A 26,162-nucleotide genomic window follows, 5' to 3' on the forward strand; every position below is an offset into this window, starting at 1 on the left:
TCAAATAATGTATTAATATTTAATAGCATCTACTTTTATGTATTATGAAAAGAATTCATTATAATTTTTGTATTATAAACACGTTTTGTTTAATTAAAAGATTATAAAATTCTATAAAATATATTGTTATTAGAAAATGTAATGAAAATAAATATTTATTTTATTATAAATACGCCAATTACTTATAAAATTTTGGCACGTTTTTTTCAAAAATATTTTAAATAAATAATAATATACGGTTTTTAATTTTTAAACAAATAAATACTTTAAATTTATTATTAGTTATTTATTTTAACTTGCTTAATCCCTATATATATGGAAAATAAAACGTTCTAACTTATAAATAATTTTTGTTGACAGTTTTCACAAGTTCTTATTAAATGTTATGTTTATAGGCTACTTAAGAGAAATCAAATCGGATTCGTGGATGAAACTGCGTTTGAGAGCCTTACTTCTTTGAAAATATTGTGAGTATTAACCATCAATATTTTTAATTTTATAGTATTATAAAAGATGTCCAGATTAATCTTATTGCAATTATTGTAGTTAATTTACTATGGTTTCGTAACTATATTTCATTTTTATTGGTATGGGGTATGGGGACACGTATCTATAATATTTATTTTACTTATAGCGGTAGTTTATTTTGATTTATTTTGTAACTAAAACAACGTTAAAATAAATATTCGTAACTAGTATTTAAATGCATTAAAAATAAAAAGAAAAATTCCAAGTTTATTTTGATTCTTGAAACTATGTATTATGGTTTTATTGTTTCCAAACATAATATTGCGAATTCTGTTGAATATAGGTTTTAAAAATCATAATATTAGAAATGGTTCATTTTTGATTTACTATTTTTATAACTATAAGAACTAATTACTCTTTGAAAGCAAACTATTGTAATATTACTTCAGAATATTTTTAAAAACGTTTGATTGTTTTTTTTTTTTTTTTGAGTATAGGTACTTCAATTATTCTTTGGATCAGGTGATCTATATAATGGATACCTAAGTGTATCAACGAATAATTAATATATTATGTAGATAGAAGGTGTACAATATTAAAATAAATATATTTTTACGGTTCTTTAAAACACCTATATAAATGCATCTTGCTATTCTGTAATTTATTTTTCCTTACATTTAATAAAACTACCATAATAGGTGACATTCTATAGCTATTACGTCGGGTACCTGATTTACTAAAGTCCTCATTACAATTCAGATGACACATACAAATTTTAAATGTTTCATCTGAAAAATAGTTTATAATGTATTTAAATTTAAAAACATGACTCTGAAACCACAAAACGTTTGTATTACAGTCAATATAAATTAATTAATAAATTCGTGGTAAATACTGACTGACATGTTTCGTTAAATTAACAATGATTGTATAACGGAATGAATTGGTTTATGTAAGTATCATACTATTTTACCAATAAATTTGTATTACATTTACAGTTTAAAAACAAATAATATAAAATATAAACTATTTAAATTATGTACTCAAATAAACTCCAGTCATCTGTATATTTTTTATCACCATTTTGTTTAAATTTAAAAATTGTTTAAACTCTTAATTTTGAGAATGGTTTTATTGCGTGATGTGCCCGATGCATAAAAACAATTTAAAAATTAAGACAAATCACATCATAAATAAGTCCTAACCTGTAGGTACCTGCTCAATTAATATAAAATAGTAGTTAGGTATTAAATTATCGTTTGAATAAGTTATAACTTTATCAATAAGAAAATATAATTTATTCTTGGTAAAATAAGATTATATTTTGATAAATACATTTTTCATATTATAGCATCGTATTGTAGTTACATATAGTTTTGTTTAAGTTTTTACATAAATTATTTTTGTTTCGTACAACTTATAATTATTAAACTTAATATTATTTTAAATACAGTACAAACTTTTCATAAATATAATGCCTAAAAACACATATGAAATGTTTCTAGTGAGATAATTACCCATTTACACATTTAGCTTATAGTTTACTTTACACCAATTTATAGTTTGGAAAATCTTTAATCGTGCTTAATAACAGCTGGCGTAGTTTTGAGATATCTTGTAAGTGACTTTTGAAATCTTTAATGGTAAAGACTAGACATATTTTATATGAAGTACCGGTTGCAGCTGTTCCTTCCCAAAGGAATTATCGTTAAGACTAATTAATACAATTTATTAATTTTTTCGCGTATTTTAAAGGTCGCTCTCAGATTTGTATTTTAACTGCTTTTATATTTAATGTTTGACAAAAACAAAGACATATTATTATTACAAAAAAAAAAAATTAAATTAAAACCTTTATACAATTTTTATAGTAATTTATTTATAGAGGTAATAAGTTTTAATTATTCGTGGATTTAAATTTAATAATTATTCTGACCTTTAATTTCGCAAACATAAAATTGCACTTATTTTTTGTTTTTATACACGATAACATATAATGAAATGCTGATAATATTTTGATTTTAATTTATGCCAACGTTCCTATTGTGCTGTATATTCCACTGAAAATCCAATGAATAAAATTCATACAATTAGATTATGATGGTAAATAATAATATAATATACAACAATTAATGTATAGAGGGTATCATAAAATACGTTCTATAGGTACCTACAATTCATACGTTCAACCTACATAATATCATACTATAAATTATAATCGATTTGTTTTTATCAAGACCGTTTTGTACAAATTGTTTATTATTATTTTTATCTTAACCTAAGCCAGAGGCACTTTGGAATTATTATTGTTTTTATTGTACTGTTTGATAGCGATATCGAGCAGCGGGTCCGGCGACGGCGGCGGTGGCGTCGTTGTCCGTGGCGATGGTGTTGGCGGCGGTGGATGTGACGGTGGTGGTGGTGGTGGTCAGTTGGCTGGGTATTACTTTTTGTGTAGTCGTTGTTAAGTGGGCCAAAATAATTTTGATTTTCCGCTGACTACTTTCCGGTTCATTTTCCCGGAAAGCCAAATAACGCACAACGCTGGAGTTCTCGGAAGTTGAACAAAAAAAAAAAAAAATGCTAGATACCACCCTCCGGGGATTAATCGTTTCAAATCGTCGACTGGAGTGATAATAAAACCGAGCACTCCACCTTTTATTTCATTCATTTTCACGTGGTGGATAGTGAGACATAAAAAATAAAACACACACACAACACTTACGATGGACCTGCGTTATGTATTATTATTATTGTAGGCGTAAGGCACGAGAGATTTAAAAACATTGCGACCATTGTTAGAGTCGCAATTTCAATGAAAACCTAATAAAGATTAAGCCTCACACGCCGTATTTATTTCAGTTGGTCGTTTGGTAATAATAATAATATTATACTCCTTCTTACTCAATAATCAGAAAATCAACAACGAATTTGAACTGCGGTGACAATTTTTTTAAACACATAATATTAGATTACAATAATATTACAATTTATTACAAATTACTACTCGTAAATAATTGTTCAAATTATAATATAATTAATAGATACATTATTTTGATGTCCGGTGATTAGAATGGATTGTTTTCATAGGCGTGCGCAGACTTTTGGTTCCGGGGGTGCACACTAAAAATTAGGGTGCACAATAATTTTGAAAACAATTATAGATACAGACAAATGTTTTAAAGATATCAAATGCACTAAAAATATTTATTATATTTTATTATTCATTCTAATAAATATTACATACAAATATAATTATATTTAATTACTATAATAGTTTAAACCTGATATTTTTTTTACATTTGTATAATGTGATTATTATTAACTTATGAGTCAATACTGAATTACCGTAGAACGTTGTGTGTAGGTTCGTAGTATAAAATAGGCAATGCCGCAATGGCTTAAAATTATTCTAAATATTTTTAATGTAATTGTGGCTATACATTTTAACAATTTAAAGAAAAGTTTCTTCAAGTCCCCGTGAATATTTTTGAATTAGATCGAAATAATTATAACTGTTATTTTTCGGTTAATATCTATTCTAGTTTCATCCAAATGTTAACTTCAAATGTCTGTACAAAAAAATTGATCTGATACAATATTAAGATTTAAGATTCTTTGATTCCAGAATAAGCTTGGTACATATGACCTTGTATTAAATTGTTAAGCCTTTTATCCAATCGTAAATTGTTCTATTGACAATATTATTGAAAAAAAAACAAACTATTGAAGATTGCACATGTCTATAAATAACTCGACAGTTCTCTAAATATTTTGAAAACTATATTTCTTATAGAAAATGTTAATATAAAACATTGATGAATATTTCAAGAACATATAGTATGTGTATGTACAATCTATTATTGGTTTTTGAATTACAAAAAAATGAGGAAATCGATTTATTCAAAAACAGGTTTTGCGTAACAACTTGTGGATTTCCAAAATTATTGTTTGTTAATTTTTCTCAATAATATTATTAAGAAAAGTACTGCAAAATTTTTACTATTTTATCCCACACAAAAGTACCGACTAGATTCACTTTACTACCAGAAAAGATATCTGTTGAAGTTGAAAATCTCAGCATTTTTACTGCTCCAAAACGTGATTAAAGTGACAAGAAAAAAAAAACTCACTTCATTGTAAAATCAATACCGCTCAGAATCTAAAATGCCAGGGATACTGTAAGCCAAATAAATTACTCACATGCATATACGACGATGAAATGGAAAGCAATAATTTATCGTACAGCAGCGTATAATCATAATAACGGTACTTCATCGATGTCGGTGGATTATACTCACCAGGCGAAAAAAAAAACTTTTTATCAGCTGTCGTGAAATCCGTGTAAAATCACACGCGTTTCTTATCCATCCTAAAATACGCACAACATAACATAATATTATATAGTTTCGTCGACGAGCTTATTTCACAGCGTATTTAACCGAACCGACCGGGTCAATGGGTTGCAATCGTCGTCGGTCGTCTGTCTTTCGGTATCCTTTTTTTTTTTCATTCATTTTATTATTATTTATTTTCGCTGTGGGTCGAAGACCTCTCAGGGAAAACGTCACCACCATCGCCGCCGACGTCTCACGCTGCACATAATAAATCGGAGGGCGTTTATGATTGTTGCGAGATATTTTATCTCGGTCGTCGTAATATAATAACAATAAAATCGGATTTTACGAGACGAGGGATTATTACGTATATTACTATACGTTATTTCCGCCATTTTTCTCATTTTTCCGCGTCCGTTTGTATAATAATATAATAATATGATATAATAATACATATTATTATTACTATAAAATACCGTGCGTATGTGACGCGTATTAAATCTCGTGTGTGTTTTCCAGGGAACTCGACGACAATCAGTTGGATACGATCCCGGTCGCTCTTGCCAAGTTGACGTCTCTACAGGAGCTGTAAGATTATTATTACTATTATTATTATTATTATTATTATCATTATTATAACTATCATCATTATTATTATCATCATCATCATTATTATTATTATTATTGCGAATATTTTTTTAATAAATAATAATAATATGCATGTACCACGTTCATAATATATTATACGTGCACAGACGTGCGCCGTACTCGTGCCTTTAACTCATTGAAGTCTGTTAGACGGTTTTTGGCAGATAAGTCACAATTATATGGTACTCGTCCACTTGCGTTTCGGTTCTTGCATCTCGTTTATACGAACTCCCCTCTCTCACCCCCCCCCCTCCTCCACCACCAACATTCCCGCAACACACCCTAGTAATGTGTTTTTAATTCAGGATCGTCTGTAATTTTTTCAGTTTCAACGACATAATATTATTCGGAAACTTTTTCATTCGCAGGAAAACATATTTTATAAAAATAAAAGTAGTTGCGCTGTGTCGTGCGATTCGCATTCACGCCGTGTACTGGAAAACATATTTCAAATGTTTGTACATACTAATTGTATATATTTCGGGAAAAAATGAATAAATAGCGCAATTTGAATAGAAATTTCGATTTAATTAAAAACCAACAGAATCATTATACGAATGAAATTTATTATTTTTATAATGGAAATTGTTATCTTGTAACTATTTATGTATGGTTAGAGAGTTACGCGACATTAAAAAAAATTATCCTAGACCTTATGAGGTCTATGGAAATAATAATAAAAGCAAAAAAAAAAAATGAAATGAACAAGAAAAAGTTTTTTCTATCGCTGTGGATTATTTGGCCGTGAAATCGTTATCATTTTTTCTCGAAATAATTTAAATATTGTAATGTGTATAAATTAAAATGTAATAATATAACCTAAGAATTTAATTTTCGTTTTGATAGCCATAAGTTTTATGTACGATAAATTTAATTTAAATGTATATAGGTATGCTTGGAAGTTATAAATTTATTTAGAGACGTAAAAAAAGAAATAAACTAATATAATTTAATACTTAATACATTTTTTAGTTTTTAATAGCTTTCGTACAGAGTTTTAAACGATTTTCTTGCTATTTCAAACGATGGAATTATAAATTTTTCTCGGTTTTTTACTTAAAAAATGAGAGCAAAACCGTTTGGAACACAATTTCTTTATCTTTTTCAACACCTTCAAGGTCCGAAGTATTATTTTTCTTATTTATTACATAACGTGATATATTAAAAACACCATTTAATGTAAAAGATAATATATTTTTTTTAATGTCTTTTATGTTGCCAGAATATTAACACCAAAACAAATTATTTGCTTCTCAACTTCAGTCGTTATCTTGAAAATAAATTTGAGTAGGTACCTACAATTAATGATACCGCGTACCAAAACTGATTTAACGTCATATTTAGATAGACATTTTTTTAATTTGATTGTTAATATTATGTACCAAAATTAATAACACATCTATGAATGTTTATAAATTCACTATTTGGAATACATCCAATAGTTTTGGTTATGGCCAACATTAACAAATAATTATTGTTAATCTTTGGGATAAACTTTGAATACGTTCCAAAAAATAATAAATAAACTAATATGAAATGGCTTACGATGTGCTTTATAAGCTTGGTACAATAAAACTATAATGTGTACAGCGTGAATATTTTTAACGACTCGGTATTATTAAATAATAACAATAATGGTAAGTATAATAATTTGTTTTAAATAAAAACTATAGGACGTATAACAATTCGTTACGCCTTTTGATGAAATAAAATAATTTAGCCAGCAAGGTACTGGTTTTTATTAATTTAGATTTTAATTATATCGTCATGTAAAAAATTAAGAGTAAGAAATAACGTTGATCAAATTGATGAGTGAATAGAGTAGGTATACTTACCGATATTCATAATTTTGTGTTTTTTATTTGACAAAACACCATTTAAATTAAATATTTACATTTAAATATTAAACGTGCATATTGTATGATTCTACTCGAATACAGTTGGTATGAATTACTTACTTCTATAGGTTAACATAACATAGTTTGATATGTCAATGTCCAATTTTCCTACGGTAGGTATTAAATGTAAATATGCATTTGGGAACAAATAAATACAATATAAAGGATATAATACAGATATCGAAATAAATACGAATATTAGATACGTATCGGATACGTACTGTACATCATATTCAAATATAAATAATATAGACTATATAATATCATGCACATTACACATATACATAGTATACCATTATATATTATGCGCATATTATTATACATAATAATATAATATACTATATAATATTATATAGATATTATTATATGTACATTGGAACGAAATGTAATGTGTATTAAAAGTAAAGTGGGGTAGTGCACCAGAGTCGTAAAGAGATATTATGATATGTAGAATACGATTATGGAGGGTAAAAAAAAAAATGAGAAAAGAAAAAAAACGCTGTAGAAAATAAGGTCCTCGTAATAAGTTATATTATGACGTATATAAATAACACGGTTTTATGAAAATTTGAAACAGAATAGTGTTAGGATTTGTTATAGGTATGTTATATGGGTAACATAAAGTCGAGACATGAATGAATGACACGGTTTTGGTGTACCGTGCTGCAGTTATCTTAAAATAAATGTTTTACTTCATAATAATGTAGAACACATAATAGATGATATACGGCGTAGGTTAAGTTATTATATTGTATAGAAGTGTTGCGTATAAAATAAAAAGACGTGTAATATCAACTCGAAACGAAAAGGTCCCATCCCCGCGGTTGCGGTCGTCCCTCGGAAGACTTATCAAAACATTATTTCAGATCCTCTGGTAATTTATGACTAAAATAATACGACATTGTTAGTATACGGGCCGAAATTCGTATCATAAAAATATTTCCAGCACACAACGTGCTATTTAGAGGTTTTGTAATAAAGCGCACTTTGTTATTACTTAGGTACCTACGTCAACCGTAGAGTACCATGGGTAACACGACGTATCTACGTATATTGTACGGGTTAGGTATGCTCCTCATATTGGATAATATACGGTGTCGAGGTTATTAAAACGACACTTCATGCGGTGGTCGTCCTCAGTTTCAAAACGTGTTCTGAGTGTCAGCACTGGTCGGTGTCACTATAGTTCCCTGATGGGTGACCGCCTGGATTTTAGTGACACATCCTTGCCACACGTATTCATACCAACCGTACCACCCCCCCCCCCCCCCAGTAAAAAACCACCTTAAAAATAGACCTCACCCAATGGTCTATATGTGTTACCGCGGGTTAGTTAATAATAATAATAAAAAAAAAAACGATACTTTATTTATTTTGGGGTATGTTTCAGGTCGTTGTCTGGCAATAATATTAAGTTCGTGCCCGATGGCGTGTTGCAGCGATCACAAGGTCTAGCACTGCTCGAGCTCAAAGGCAACCCGTTGATTGGCGTACATCCGTATGCGTTCGCTTCCCTGCCGAAATTAAGAAAACTGTGAGTGCGACTGATCATATAGATCTGTCAGATTTTTACGTCGCAATCGGTTACCACATTATTATTATAATTGTCTAGACACGGTGTCGCGTCGTTAACAGTAACAATAATAATAATTATTATCGTCATTGTTGTTCCAGGGTATTGTCGGAAGCCAGAGAACTCACCGAGTTTCCGAATCTTAACGGGACGTCGGCACTCGAAGTGCTCCGAATCGACAGGGCGAGCATTTATTCGATACCCGATACGTTGTGTACGACGTGTCCTAAATTAAAAAGCCTGTATGTGATACTATATACTTACTTTGCACACGAATGCATTACGTTATAATTTATTGTATTTTTGTGTGTGCGTGTTACTTTATAGCGACATCAAGTCGAACAGATTATCCAGGATACCAAACCTCAACAAGTGTAAAGAACTCAGAGTGTTGTGAGTAGATTTCTATTTTCACGTATTTATATATACGTGTTAATATTTTTAGTACAATATTTCCATACAAAACATTTGTAGGTAGGTATATGCAATAATAATATTATGTGCGATTAATGTATTGTATCATCCATTCCAACAACGTAGTTTGTAAATACAAACACACGTTAGTTATTTTTTCATAAACAATAGTAACATCATATTTTCATATTATTTACGAATATAAAAATTAATTGCGATAACAAAAAAACCGTGCATAATTTTATGTTATCGAAACTTATTTCAATGTGAAATCATATACATCGTTTGATTTAATTTGATTATTCATTTCATATTATAACGGATCGCCTATCATTGCACATAAATCATAACGCATGAGATTTATTCGCATTTGATTTTGCAGAGATTTGGCTAATAACCATATCGCGTCATTGGATGGATCGTTGTTCCGGAACCTATCTCATCTCCACGACTTGTTACTCGGTCACAATTACATAACCTCGGTACCCAGAGACGCTTTTCATGGATTAGTTCAGCTCAAAGTATTGTAAGTGCGACGATTACATTACCACTAGATACCGCTGTCACAACAGAAACAATATTATTATAGTTTCCGCAGAGGAATATCTCAGCCACGGATATTATGGCGTTCACAGATGGCGCTATAATAATAATAATAATAATAATAATAATAATAATAATAACAATACCTAATAATAGTAATAATAACAATAATATGTTTTTGTTTTTCCAGGGATTTGGAATCGAACAAAATAGACCGCATTGACGACGAAACGTTTTTGTCATTTACCCAACTGGAAGATTTGTACGTACCCGTTGATAAAATAATATTATAATATTTATGTATTAAAATTGTATTGTTATCGAGCACGGCTATGATGTTAGAACTGTCGAAAATTGAGATTTCTAATCCGTTTGCAGAAACGTGGGCAAAAATGTATTCGAACAACTACCCACCAAAGGCCTGGAGAGACTGCTGCACCTAAAGACGTTTAACAACCCGAACCTTAGACAATTCCCGACACCCGAACACTTTCCCAGGATTCAATCTTTGGTGTTATCGTATGCATACCACTGTTGTTCGTTTTTGCCCCTCCAGTCCGAAGACGATTCGCCGCCATCTTCCCAGACGAGTCTGCACGAGTCCGTCATATTTCCAGCCAACGAAAACGATTTCGACATGACTCTCTGGAATTCCAGCATGTCCGACATATGGCCTCAATTGCGTTAGTATAGACACACCGGTATTCGCTCGAAGTACCCGGGGAAAAAAATATCCACAGAACTATAGAATCCGAGGGAAAATGTGATTGAAAAATAAAATAACCATGCGATATTTACAGCTGAAATATAATTTTTGTCATTCAATATTTTACTATACATAACGCATAAAATAAAAAACGACTTCTTTATATTAAATATTATTAAAAATTAAATAATATATAATAATAGGAACGTGTCTATAATTCCGTATGCCCAAAATACAAAGAAATGAATGTTTTTTAAAATAATTATAGTTGTAAAATTAATCAGTGCATAATATTATTGAGTATCCATTTCAGAAGCATTTCAACGCATAATATACTCACTCTCACTTACCTATATTATTCTGTCATTATTATCTGTTCGAAAATAGTATTATAAATATACAAATTTATTAGGTTTCACACTATTTTTTTTTGCTACAGTCAAAGGCTGGGGACGGTCAATACATTATACGGACATTATTATACCTACTATGGCACTATGCCACGCTATGGACATTTTTTCTCCCGAAAATTGTTCCCCTGGGATTTTTATTACTGTGCATATTTTTTCCCCGGATACTCTAATCTAGATTACAGCGGAATCGGATTTTATATGACAAAATATTTTGAAATGTTCCTCATCGTCCGAATAAATTCAATTCTAGTACAGTTATTACAAACCTGCACAACAATTTATAATAATAATATGTAGGTACCGGCTTTGAAAATCATACAATAATTAAATTATTCAATTAACATCGTACGAGTCTACGACTAAGGGTCTTTAAGACGTGTTATCCACGCATCTGGGGGAAAAAATCGTATGTATTTATGGAGTACGATGTAGACAATTCCAAAATGATTTGCCGTACAGTTAATAGCAAACCGGTTGAATTGAAAAAAAAATGCAATGGTCGTTGATCGATTTCGAAATATCTTGCCCAGCGTCATTTTCGTAATTTTAGACTTATATTGCACGTCGGCTGTGCGCATTATATTATCATTTATCAAAATAACTTTCCATAAACTAAAGTTAATGTTTTCTTAAAAGACTAATTGTTATAATTGTTTTGAAGCACTCGTCGGCGTGCATTAGTTTTATGGTCGTACACATAGTCAAAATAACCAGTGGTAATTTGAAAAACACAAGTATATTCATTATGTACACATTAGTGTTTTTCCTTTTTAAAAATATCTATTTTATGAACAGATAGTTTGTAGCACTAATTTAATGAGACAAAACAGTAAATACCTACGTAATGTAAAGTAATTTGTATATTCCCACTTTACACTTACTATGTAATATTATTATTTCTTAATATACAAAAACTTTCACGTTAGAGTTATATTTTAATATCACCATAAAAAGATGTTTTAGTTATCGATCAACAGTGACAGTAAAAATTATTTTCGCATCGTCATATTTCAGTCGGGTACAATTAGGTATTAAAAACTACAGCGTTCAATTAGTAGATGAGCCGATACTAGACCAAACCAATACAATGGTATTGAATTATCAACGACCAAATAAATAAACTATAAAATAAATAGACCTTTAATGATTTATTATTTTTATATTGCAGAATATTAATAAGTAGGAGGCAAGTATAGAGACAAATATTTTTAGGTGGCTAATATGTATACCTACTACAAATAGTGAGGAACCACAGTGTGGTCACAATTTTTATAATGATATCTATCTGCTCAATATTCTTATAATACAAATAAAAATAATATATTTCATTGAGACGTATTGGGTTACAAATTATAACCGACATGCATACGAAATCTAATACATGGTTAAAGTACAACCGGAATACCATTGTCGTTATCATATTTCAGAACGTCAAAATAACTTATTAATATTGATATTAAAAATTCAGGGAATATTATAACACAATTTATAGACTTTTGTTTCATATAATAATTTTGTATTGTGTGTATCTACGTTTAATATTACATAAATATACAAACACGTGTTTTTAAAGTTTGAAAAAAACAAATAGGTAGTTTTTTATTATATTTATGTTTTAGAGTTTTCCATAAAGCCTGTTCGCAGATGACATCATAATCATAAAATGTAGCTTACATAAAACTATGTATTATAATTTTTATCATGGTCGCTAAAAATATACTAACTATAAATATATGCCGTATTAAAATTATAAGTTCATAAAAATTGGAAATCATTTGTTTAATAATGACTTATGTTTGAATAGAGTTCAGTTCTAGTACAACATTTTAGGTCATATAATTATTTTGTTGATTTATAAATATACAAAAATAGTGAGAACTTTTTTTGATGTTATCATGACGGTAACTTGTGCCTACGTGGTTTTGTTCTAAATTTCGTCTTTAAGTCATTGCATTTGGGTTGATAGCCTTGCTGAATTTATCTTAAGAAAACATTGTATATTTTAAGTAGGTACCTACTTACAAAAAAAATTGTTTCTCTGTGCTATTTATATAAATATATGTAATATTCTGGTGTAGAAGCGTTGAATGAAACATGCATATAAATTGTCTATGAACTTAGTTCCTCATGAATTCAATCGTGTAGCAAATTGTATATTGGTTTAGATAAGTTAACATTCCTTATTTTTTGATTCATTGTAGGTACTTCATAGTTCATTATAGTGGAAAAATTAATTTGAAAGTAAAAAAAAAACTACTGGTTAATTTATTTATTTGATGGTTCTATATCATGTAAGTTGGCTATCGTTAACCCGAAATTTCGAACAAATTTCCTGATCAATCTCCAAAGGAGCTATAGTCCACTTAGTTAAAAAGTATTGTTTAAATATATTGCCTTGTAATATAATAAGTCTTATTATTTAATTTTCTATGTTTTTTTCTACATTTTTTGGGGCAGTTAGGTAACCAAATATGTTCATGTAACACCTTTTTTGATATAAATTGAGTGACATAATTTCCTCAACGTATCCAATATTTTTTTTTAAGCATGAACATAATCATAATTTTAGTAAGTACTAATAGTATGCATACCCAATCTCTGTAGTCTTTTATTTTTTCTAATAATAAATAAGTAAATAAAACATTAAACAAATAAAATATATATTATAATTAAAATAATACAATATTATCTACTTGAAATTTTTCAATTATTGTAAAATAAAACTTTTGAAGTGATTTCATCTTTTATATTTAAAATTGTGTAGGTACTTATTGTTGAACAAACGCACACCATCTGCAGATGACATTTTGCGTTATGGTAAAAAAGTTATCCACCCCTTTTTAAATAATTGTTCTATTCATCCGTTGTTATTTCTGTTAATATCCAGTGGACCACGAATGACATATTAGCTATGTGAAACTATTCATGCATTTATTTTTAAATAAATATAAATTTGTAGTTTTTATTTCACAGAGAATTTAAGTAAAAAATTTGGGACGCAAGTCAATGATTTGTGGGATTCATTTGGTTCAGACTTCACGTACCCAGGAAATTTGCCATCATACATGGAAGAATATTTTGAAGAACAACAGTTGGAAGGAAAATCACAGGATGTAATGTCGTCAAAAATCAAGTGCTTGCCACTTCCCGGTAAATAGTTTCATTAATCCATGTGTAATATAATAAGTCGTCGACAAGAGAGTCCAACTAACATTTTTTATATAGGTCCGTTCCTGCCGTGCCAAGATCTCTTCGATTGGTGGACATTGAGATGTGGAGTATGGGTGGTGTTCTTATTGGCCATGTTGGGTAATGGGACTGTGGTATTTGTGTTGATATTCGCCAGAAGTAAAATAGACGTGCCAAGGTTTCTTGTGTGCAATTTGGCCGCAGCCGATTTCTTCATGGGCCTCTATTTAGGTATCGTCTTACAATATATAAACTTTTTAAAACATTAGAGTACTAGTGTAGTTGTACTGCTGTCCGCTGTATCAGTTTTTAGCCAAGATATTCATACTTTGATGGGTTTACAGGTATATTGGCTGTCGTTGACGCGGGCACACTGGGAGAGTTCAAAGTGTACGCTATACCTTGGCAAATGTCTGCCGGTTGTCAGCTGGCTGGCGTGTTGGCAGTGCTCAGCTCCGAACTTTCAGTTTACACACTAGCCGTTATTACACTGGAACGTAATTACGCGATCACGCACGCCATGCATCTAAACAAGCGTCTGTCACTTAAGCACGCATCGTACATAATGCTCTGTGGTTGGATTTTCGCCGGTGGAATGGCCGCGTTGCCACTGTTTGGCGTGTCTGACTATCGCAAGTACGCCACGTGCCTGCCGTTCGAAACCACCACTGGCACGTGGAGCTTGGTTTACGTAGTCTTCCTGATGTTCATAAACGGTGTTGCATTTTTCATACTCATGGGATGCTACTTAAAAATGTATTGCGCCATCAGAGGCTCTCAAGCCTGGAATTCTAACGACTCGCGAATCGCCAAACGCATGGCACTGCTCGTGTTCACGGATCTGCTGTGCTGGGCCCCCATAGCATTCGTCTCTTTGACGGCCATCTGTGGGTTTCACCTCGTCTCGCTAGAACAAGCCAAAGTGTTCACGGTGTTCGTGTTGCCGTTGAACTCATGTTGCAATCCGTTTCTTTATGCCATACTGACGAAACAGTTCAAGAAAGACTGCGTGATGATATGCAAAGCCATCGAAGAGTCCAGAGTGACCAGAGGCATCGGCAGGTGTAGACACAGCTCCAACTTCAGCAATAGGCAGACGCCGGCTAACACCAACAGTCTGGTGGACAGGTCATCGCGAGACAACTATCCACATCCTCCGTGCAGCTGCAATGTAAAACTGTTGGACGACAAGTCCGTGAAAACAGAGGAGACATTCTACGATTGGCTGAACATTAAATTTAGAAGAATAATGTCGTGTTTACAGCGAGAGTCTGATTCGGGCAGACAGTATATGAGGAGCGATCGGTATGCTTACCAAATCGCCGAAATACAACAAAAACAGCATAAGCGCGCGTCGTCGATGTCCTCAAGTGAAAATTACAGTTCATCAAGATCAGATTCGTGGAGACAGCATCACCACCACCATCATCATCACCACTGTGGCGTACCCTTGAGACTTCTAGACCCAAAACAGAGGCGTGCCAGTTCATGGATTGTGACGAGGAAGACTTCGCAAGACTCAAATCTGTCGAGTTCGAGAAACGACAGTTCGGGTTCCGCCAATACAGCCAGCACTAGTGTAAGCACGAGAGCTTCCAGGTCCAGTGTAGGTTGCAGTGACCATAAACCAAAGCCTCGGCTGACGCGCCAACCGGCCGTCTTAGACGATCCCGAGCTGGTAGTGGGTGGTTCTCCTAACAGATTAAGTGTTCGATTTTTGGCCACTATTCCTTCAGCAGCTGAGACCAGCGTTTACAGAGCAGATACCGAGGACGAAGATGACGAAAACAGAATGGATGATTCGTTGAGGCCAGAAAACTCGCCAACGACTACTGCTAGCGAAAGGACTACGCCACCGGATTCTAAACCAACGTCCCCACATAGTTAAAACGTCACTATATTTTTTACGTTTAGTAGACTTTAGATAATTTCGTACATAAGTTTTATAGTCATACCAAGTAAGATTCTGAGACATAGCCATCTCGAACAAAATATATAGTAACCAATGATAACGTGACACGTGATAATATCCTGTAAGATGTAACATATATTATTGTTATGATTACTATTGAATAATAGTTGTTCCCAACCACACATGCGTAAATAATTAAAACATTATGTATAATATATATTATATTATCCTATTATGACGTATTTTTATGAAAATTCATTACCTACATCATTTTAATCTTTTAAATATCGATGAACAAAAACGCCGAGTCTTAACTTATGTTTTTATAATATTAAATTAATAATAATATGTTACAAGAATATTATTGTCTTTTAAATTAATTTTTTTTACTTTATTTTCCCATTAAATAGCGTGGGAAAGTATTCTATATAGCCTAAACATTTGTAAGTAAGTAGATCATATTTATAACATATTGGTGTTTTAAGCCAACATAATATTCGGTTTGACGAGCTTTAGTCGATCGGTTTAAAGACAAGTTATATAATACAAATGAATACAAAAATAACAGCTCGAGCCAAGACAATACTCTATAGCAAATTAACTAAAAAGGCTGTGTTTTAGTACAAGGAATGACGATATAAATTACGTAGGTTATTATATTTTAATAATAGTAATGTTCTTTTTTTTTTTTACTCTAAGTTTGTGTAATATGTATGTTATAAATAAATATGGTTTTGCGTTAAAAGTATATTTCAAAGCAATTGCACGTGTGCGTCAAACACAGATACTTTTTGTACAGTAAAAAAAAACTTTTTTTGCAGTTTATTATCTCCGTGATTGTACAATAGCAAAAAAAAAATGTAAATGTGAGACGATAAAAAAATAATTCTGTTGCTACGCTCATAATAGTTATAAATTATAACAGGAAGAGTATATAATAGGTATACTTTTCCAGTGTACCCACTGACAATTGCTTTGTGAGATACTTTTCTGACAAAACCGTATGTTCGCCTGTTCCTGATTCGTGTCATTTTTGCCGGTTTTTTTTGTACATTTTACTATAATATGTAATAAATTATTATTCATAATTTTGTCATTCTATTTTTAATGGGTGCTCAAAATCAACACACTCTGTGTACAATTTATTCCTTGTTTATAATTTGTAGATAAATTGATATTTGAGTCTTAAAATATAATTATATAATATTGCGTTCCACCTATTATATTGGAATCAAACTATAACACTTATACATTTTTCAAAAACACTCGATGCTATATAGAACATTTTACAACACATTAATAACAAAACAAAATGTGTATTATTTTTGTTTGGCATATGTTATAAATAGTTCGATTTTCTCTTCGAAGGTTAAAACATGAGCATCGATCTCGATTTGAGTTAGATTATATTGCGATTTTATAATCATTGTATGTTTTCAATAGACAATATTTTGCTGGTTTTAGCTGACTTGAGTAGTTACAATTTTAACTACCAGGGTGTACTTATCGTATCGTTTCAACATTTTAAACCCTAAACGGAGTGATGAATGTATTGTTTTTACAACTATGTGTTTTTGTTGAATAATATTGTTTTTTATTTATGTGTGTCAGTAATCACTTGTTGAGGGCATTACAAATTCTCCAATTTTTAATTTTAAGGGTAGCTTCTGTCAGTAAATTTAATTTAGCTATTACTTATGAAGGTTCAAAATAATCAGGAAATGTACGAGATTACTTTTGCAATACCGGGTTCGACAAAATCTTATTTCGTAATAGTATTGTAATACAAAAATAAACAATCGTATTAAAATGTTCACAAAATATATTTATGAGCATTTTTTAAACATGATAATATAAATAGGTATGATAACATATTTTGGTTTTTATTGAACAGCAGTTATAGACAATATTAAATGTTTGATTTATTTTTTTTTTTATAAAAGTCGATACAATTTTTTCTCTGTTAAAAATGCTGAAAGTGCTATACATGGTTTTTTGTAAGTTTTTTGAACAAAAATTTAATAATACCGAAAATACATGTGTACAATTTTTTTTTATAGATATATTATGAAGTTCAAATTACGATGAAATTTGATACCGTATATGTCATATTTAAACGAAAACCGACTAGGTTTTTTACCCTTAACGATTGGCGTTGTGATTAAAAATCAGTAATCGAAGGGAAATTAAAATATTTTTCTATTACGTATTATATAATATTCGGTGTTATTTTAATACACAATGTAATTTTCAAAATATTCAGATTATTTTAAGGTATTTATACCACGATTCACGAACCTATTTCACATCGTTTTACGATACGTCAGTGGTTTATTATAGTTAACAACAGCTAGTACCCAATATTATAACAATAAACTATTAAACATTTGCGATTTATTTATGGAAAAATTAGTTCGACCTTCCACCTTTTTGGGTGATAAAAAAATGTAATAGTAAATAATACTATTAAATATATCAAAAATACCTACTGTTAGTGTTTAAACGTTTATTCAAGTCAATTACTGTAGTACAATAATATTGGTTTATAAAAAAAAAGGTATAAAAATCTTTATGCTTTTTATTGGAATTGTTATTTTTAACACTTTTCTTAAGTTTGGTTTTTTTATATATATTTATATTTTAAAAGGCTTTCTCGTTTATTTTTATGCACTTACGTCAACTTTATTATTGTTTAGTGCTGTTTTTTTTTAATGAAAATGTCAAACAGCTTTCGATGATAAGAATTCTTCATGAACACTTACCCTAATTGATTAATAGTAAATTTTTTTTTTTAATTTTATTTACTTTATTAGCATTTGGTATATTAGCATATATTTTTTCAAGCCTATATTATATTATATAATATCAACAAAAATGCAGATGGGAGAATCATTATTGAATGAAGTATTTTAATGAATTTCCAATAAATTCATCTGCAATTTTAGGAATAACAATTTTGACAAACCGACCACAGACCACGGTTATGGTTTATTAACTTTACTATATCCAATATTGTTTGAAGCTTAATTTATTTTATGCATTTTATAAAATCGTTAAATTTGTTTACATTTTTAAATTAATAATTACTACGGATTTGCTATATAAATGGTTGTAAATTATAATAGAATAATTGTTTTTTATATTCCTATATTCTATAGAATCAAAAACCTCGCCAGTGAAAAATCTTCCTAGTAAATAATAATACTTTAAAAGCGTTATTCCTATTATTTGTTATAATACTAATCAAATTCTACCAATATATTTCGACTTCACTAGAAAATTGTTTCGTTCATTTCCACATTTAAAAATCACTTCTCAGTATTAAAAGTCGTTAAACGTTATTTCCGATACCTCAATTATTTTCATATTATTTCAAATCTACAAAAACCTTTATGGGTATTATATTTTAATTAATTCTGTCTTATAATATTATAATTCATTTTTTTTTCATGCGTAACATGTTACAGTGAAATTGGTTTTGTAATTCTAATAGGCAGGTAGTGACAGGCTCGTGTCGACATTATACGTACCATGTAGACCTATATAATACGATAAATTGTATTATTGTGTCCTATTACAAAACGTTGATTAATAATTAAAAAATTAATTATTATTTAAAGATTTTATATTTTTATAGTACCTAGGCGTTACAGACCTAAACATTTTACCTTAAACCCTATTAGTTGGTAAGTACCCTATAATGATCATTAAATCATTGAAATAAGATGATATTATTATCGAATTTAATCACTTGATTGCTAACAATAAATAGATTATAAATAGATAATATAATAGATTCAATATTAATGCAATATTTGATTGGTACCTGAAACTTTAAAAAGAGTAAATATAAATTGTATAAATATAAAACATAGTAGGTACTAGGTAATATACACGTATTTACATTTTCTGTTTTCATATTATGTAAAATGATAAAAAGATTTTCAACAGAGTGTCTGAGGGTGGGACAAACAAATTGGTCTGCAGCGCTAATGTTAGATTTAGTGGGGTGAATATGAAAACAAATGTAACTTTTAAAATAATGTACCAACCTAATTTTATATGTTTACGAGGTATAGCAAATTAGTAAATATATATTATATTATATAGCTGCGGTATTCTCGTGTCAGTTGAATTTTGAATTGATTTATCTTACGTTTAAATATTACCAATGGCTTATTATAGCTTACCAATAATAAATTGATGATCGATTTTCATTACAACGCGAGTTGTATAAATAATTATTAACTCCCGAGACCACGGCTGGTTACAAGACGCAAACCAAAAGCTTACAGAATTGTGGCTCGACAATATTTAGAAGTGACATGTCTCACACGTCGGACGTGTACCAGTTATAAATTCACTTACTTTACATAAATTATACTAAGACGGCTGTTGTACACTACAACACCTGATGTACCTAATTGTATTGAAATATTTACTAAATAAATTTATTAGGTATTACATAATACATACTCAGCGCATGTGCATTACTTGTAACACACGTGTGAATACATATTATTTATTTTAAAAAACAAATTAATGTTTATAAACTCATTGCATACTCCACCATATTATAGAACGGGTTTTAAACCTTAGGTTTCAGTTCGTCAACCGATCAAACATCTGCAGTAGCTGACAGCGAGTGAAAATGACGTATGTTCAATTATTATAGTGGTAGCATAGCTTCTTATACAACAGACATAAACATGCTGCATTAACTAGTAAACAAATTGTACCTAATATGAATATTAGTAAAAACAAGTTATAATAAACAAACAATATAAAATCTGATTGAAAAATATGAAACATGAACTTGATAGGCGTAGGTACCATTCGATTGGCTTTCCAATTGAATATATTATTATTCAAATACGTCATATTCTTCAATATCATTTTTCCGTAAAACATATTATATGTCATAGTGTTAATTTAAATCAAAATAATTATTCGTAAACACCTCATTAGGTATTCTTGCTGATAATATTATATGCTCCGGTGCAGTATAAGTATGCCTTATGTATCTATAATACTTTTTAGGACCTCGTAACTCACGTTAAGTCTGCAATGTTGATAACGACATAATCAAGGTAAGTATATAATTGATAATATTTATTATCGCTTTAAGTCGACACCACGTGACCACGCAACCTTTGACATACTTTGATCATTTTAAACAAAATATATTATGCCAAATATAATAATATTATATTATGTACAAAATATTTTGTTATATTTTTTTATTATTTCAAATGTACTGTATTAAAATAAATCATTAATAACCTAACGTTTGTTAGTGAAAATCTATAAAACCGTTTACACTCTGGATATAATATAATCTAGCTGAATACGCGAGAACATAAACCGATTGACAATTAAATAAATAAGTAAGTTTCACAAAATATGACAAATTTTAAGAGATTTTAAATTAAGTTTTAGATTTTGAGCGGAGCAAGGAAGCTAGTGGTTTTACAATGGTGTTTATTTTTTTTTAAATTTTTAAAATTTTTTTTTTTTTATCTCGTACACAAAATGTCTACCAAAAGGAGTGCTTTGATTTAAACATAATATAGTACCTTATCTTTTAGCAAATTAGATCAAGATGGTACAAGAGAGGTCATTTTTCGGTTTTCTCAATAATTATTTAATGCCACGGGAAAAACTACCCACGAAAAACCGCTTAAAATGGGATTTTAATTTCTAACGCTTTGTTTATCACCGTAGGAACGAATAAAAAATTATAATATTATAATATTATAACTTAAAGGCTATAATAAATAATAAGATATAAAAAATCCAGACTGATAAACTGTCTCCGCTCAGAATCGTTTTTCTTATATACAATAGTATTATATCATTAAATTCAAGTTTAATACAATCCGTTATACATTGACCCACTTGTAACCTACTGTACGGCAGAGCGACATCCACTTACCCGCTTTTTATTTCTTATTTCCATGTAATAAAAGTTTTTTTTTTCTGAATACAAAGGTGGATAAGTAATATTATCGCATACAAACTGTTAAGTTTATTTTGTGGTTTTAAAACACGCGTCATTCTGTGGCACATCCTGGATTGGTGACCACTTGCGATTTTCAAAAACTGTACATGCTCTTCACCTATCTTCCATCAAAATAAATAAAACACTATAGTATGCGGAAAAACTCTTAAAATGTTTAAAGTTCATTAAATCTAGTACTATTATTGTACTAATATAAATTATTGACGTACCTACATTTATAAACGCATTCAATTCTGGATACCTACCAATATAATATGTATACGTTATCACAACATTGCTTTTTTAAGACTTATTTAAGACTTTTTACAAAAAATGTAAGTGAAATGTTAGTACATCCATAAAAATAGCTGATATGTTAATCTTAAAAATAAAAACATAAGACCACCATAATAATATCGTAAAATCACTAATATTATAAACTATTACCGCATGATAATGTTTTATTTATTTAGATTATTCATATTCTGGTCAAGACTACCTGAATAAATAAACCATATAACATTTAATAAAAATATTAAGTTTATCTGCATAAATATATCCATTCTAGAAAAATATACATGTATATTTTTCATGGATAAATATAATTGGTTACCAATTAAATTATGGTGATAATATATACTTTGGAGTATTATATTTAAATAATGGGAAAATATGAGAAAATATAGAACTTAATAAATCTTTTGAATTGTAATTGTGATTTAAACAGAACTAATTAAAATATAATTCAAAGGTTTTGTAGATTTGAAATAAGGCAATTTTAATACCTATTGAAAATAATGTTTAACAACCTTTAATAGGTACTGAAGAAAGATTCAAATGTAAAAATGAACATAACAATTTATAGTGAAGTTATAATATAACGATTTTAACAAAAAAAAGAGTATTATATTATTATTAGGTACTTATCTTTATTTTACTTCTAAAGATACAAACAAGTAAGTCTTATTATTATAATTGAAATGGCTTATTTAGGGAATCCATACTAATTGCCAACAACACACTACACACCACTGCAGTAATATTGTTCGAAAAACGTCGAAATGTGTCAACCGTCAATTTTCCTCATTATCCACCTATTCCACTTCTCTCCAATATATCAGACAGCTTCCTCTATCTCTCCTTTCAACTTAATATTCTTATATTCTAAAAATGCCGTGCCCGTGAACCACCTGGAACCGTGGCCTAAACCATGTCCCGATTAATGATTTGTACCATTCGGTATTTGTTAATGAAAATCATGTGTGACCAGTAACCACTGTGGAGCAGCGGCTCAGTAAACATATTATTTTATTGCATAATTATTATAATCATCCGTCAAGATATCTCAAAATAAATACTTTCATTTCTATATATCTATTCATATATTTTTCATGTGTCAGTATTTAATATATTGTTGCGTATGCTCCATAATATATGCCTCTAACATTTTTAACGAATTTCCGGGTTTCCCCAAACTTATAAAAATGTATTATCATTCTAATTCCATGTACGATATACCGCCATGATTACTGTAAGCTTTCTTTTTCATTATAGTTATCAAAAGTGTCACCTCCTATTTATATTTTATTGTTGTATTGTTTTGTAGTATAACAAAAAACCAGTGAGTTCAGTCGACGATCCTTTACGAGAACCACGTGAAACGCTCACAGTTCTCCTTGTATAGTGGGTGAGGACTAAGGAGTAAGTTCCCTAAAAAGGCCGACACGTCACAAGTTTCTAAACAATATAAAGTACCTAACATAAAATTTCTAAAAACATAACTGTAAAATAGACGGAAACAGATGCTACTTTTCTGTCCATCGTTATAATAGGCATTGATTATAGTGTAACATTTGTGGCGGTGACAACATAAATAATAAGTCAATAAATCTATGAAGATAATCATAAGTATTCGATAGTCCAGAATCTAATTTGAACTTGGCAATTATTTAAATTCATACAAAACATTATACGAACCAGCTTTATAAAAAAAGAATACTTGGGGAAAAGTTTGCCCGATATTCAAAGTTTAAAATACATCACTGAAAGTTAGTTATAATAGGTATGTAGTTACACAATAGTTATTTCCATGGATTTTTTAATATAAATATGTTTTTGGACTGGGTAACAAGGGCTAGGGTAGCCAAAATTGGCTGCTCGAATAAATTTGGGCCTATAACTTATGAATATTTTATCATTAGCCCAAAATGTTATTATATAAAATTATATTAAGTATTAATTATTGTAAATTGGGCACATGCCCGTTATGTATGCTTAAATAAATAAATAAATAAAATAAAAATTGGTCCACATTTTTTGATTTTCTCAATCACTTTTTAACACCACGGGAAAAACCACCAAAATTTATTTTTCTACCCTATTTTTTGTCTAAGGCTTTGCTTATCACAATAGAAACGAATAAAATGTTAAAAATATTTAATACCCTAATATGGAATAATTTAACTATGTACTAAAGAATGGCTACTTCTTAATACATATTTATGATTTACACATTTTCTTTGAAGTGGAAAGTATCGAGTAGCGTGCTGCGTTTATGTCACACGATCACCACTTTATAAAAAACTACGATTTTTTTATTATTTTTCTTAAAAGCTCATCAATAACTTTACTTATAATAATAAAAAAAAATGAACTCCATATAATGACTTTTAGACTTGGTAAATTATCTCAGGAAAAAGAAATCTGTGATAATTTTTTACTCGATTAAAAAAAAAAAATTAATTAAGTTATGAAATTAAGCATTTTCTTAAGATGTTCATTTATTGAAAGCTTTTTGTAATGTTAATTTTTGAAAATTAAAACCATATTTAATTTTTAATGTTTAATTATTTATAAGATTACATAAACTGAGAAAACTACGCGGGGGGGTGGTTGAACCCTTAACCCTCGACCCCCTCCCAAATTATTGTCTTGAAATAGGGATCTATAAACGAAAAGCCAATGTCACATTATTTATTATTTTGGGGTTGGTAATGTCATAGTAAAAATAAATTTAATTCAGAACGAAACAATTCTAATTAAGTGAAAAAAATTATACCTATTTACAACCAAAAGGTTCTATTTGAAGAACTTTTTGATTCTTACAATTTTGTTTTTTTTTTATATTACGTTTTGATTTAAAAAAAAATAAATGACTGTTGTCAACGCAGAACAACTTTGTGAATTTTTAGATGTGCCAATCATTAAAAATCATTCATTACGAAAAAAGATAATACAGTTTCAAGTGGAAAATAGTTTAAAATGGCTCTCCTGAACAATTTGATATTTTGAGATAGCACCTTTTGGTTCTGAGCTCACGTTATCTCGGATAAAGTGGTATCTATGTTTTCTTTAGATTTGCCCCCAAATTGTAGTGGTGTTGCCATCCCTGTTGCATGTGTGGTTTTCATTTTATGTCGTTTAGAAGTCGGTATACCCTGGTCTATCTATTTCGCCATGTTGTGATTGGCTGTTCGTCATTGTGCAGTGATGGGTATGACCCGTTACACCTACTAGCACTACAGGCGATTATTCGTTCCATGAAATTCACTTTTACCCTATGACACGATCATCTTCGTCGAAGACACGTCGAATTTATTGTTTAAGTTGCAAGACATTTCGGATTTTATTCTGGTAAACTAAACTCTATTAGTCTATCAGAATAAGAGCTGTACCTGGTGGCAAACTTGTGCGCATGTTTCGTTCCGAATGCCGAATCTGGTGGTTAAATTGGTGGGAGAAGCATCTGACTGCCTCCCAATGAAAACTGGTCACCACCCGGTACCGCTCTTATTCCGAATAGGGTATAGTTCTGTATAGTATCCCCATAAAAAATCACAATATGTTGAGTCGCAAGATCGCCAAAAATGGTGGTCTTTCAAAATTCGGCATTTTTTTTGATAAATTCTGCTATAGTAATTATAATTATTATTTATCATGTTATTGAAAAATCAAACTCATATAAATTATACGTTTGTATAAGTTTAAGTAAGTTATAATTATAATGTTGATACATAACAATATTATTATAATAGCAATAATTAATATATAATTGGTCTTT

General features: G+C 29.8%; 1 protein-coding gene across 1 annotated transcript in view; it reads left to right on the forward strand.

The window, feature by feature from the left end:
• The window catches only part of LOC132942573 (leucine-rich repeat-containing G-protein coupled receptor 5), an 87,442-nt gene extending 70,253 nt beyond the window's left edge, over positions 1–17,189 (forward strand). The window contains exons 8-18 of the mRNA XM_061011115.1: positions 396–467; positions 5,325–5,393; positions 8,742–8,885; positions 9,026–9,166; positions 9,252–9,317; positions 9,721–9,864; positions 10,072–10,143; positions 10,260–10,564; positions 13,974–14,150; positions 14,226–14,420; positions 14,534–17,189. Coding sequence (XP_060867098.1) covers positions 396–467; positions 5,325–5,393; positions 8,742–8,885; positions 9,026–9,166; positions 9,252–9,317; positions 9,721–9,864; positions 10,072–10,143; positions 10,260–10,564; positions 13,974–14,150; positions 14,226–14,420; positions 14,534–16,077 — 2,929 coding nt within the window. The 3' untranslated portion in view covers positions 16,078–17,189. The remainder of the gene's footprint in view (positions 1–395; positions 468–5,324; positions 5,394–8,741; positions 8,886–9,025; positions 9,167–9,251; positions 9,318–9,720; positions 9,865–10,071; positions 10,144–10,259; positions 10,565–13,973; positions 14,151–14,225; positions 14,421–14,533) is intronic.
• Positions 17,190–26,162: the final 8,973 nt, after the last annotated feature.

Source organism: Metopolophium dirhodum, chromosome 4 (assembly GCF_019925205.1).
Source record: "Metopolophium dirhodum isolate CAU chromosome 4, ASM1992520v1, whole genome shotgun sequence".
Taxonomy (NCBI): domain Eukaryota; kingdom Metazoa; phylum Arthropoda; class Insecta; order Hemiptera; family Aphididae; genus Metopolophium; species Metopolophium dirhodum.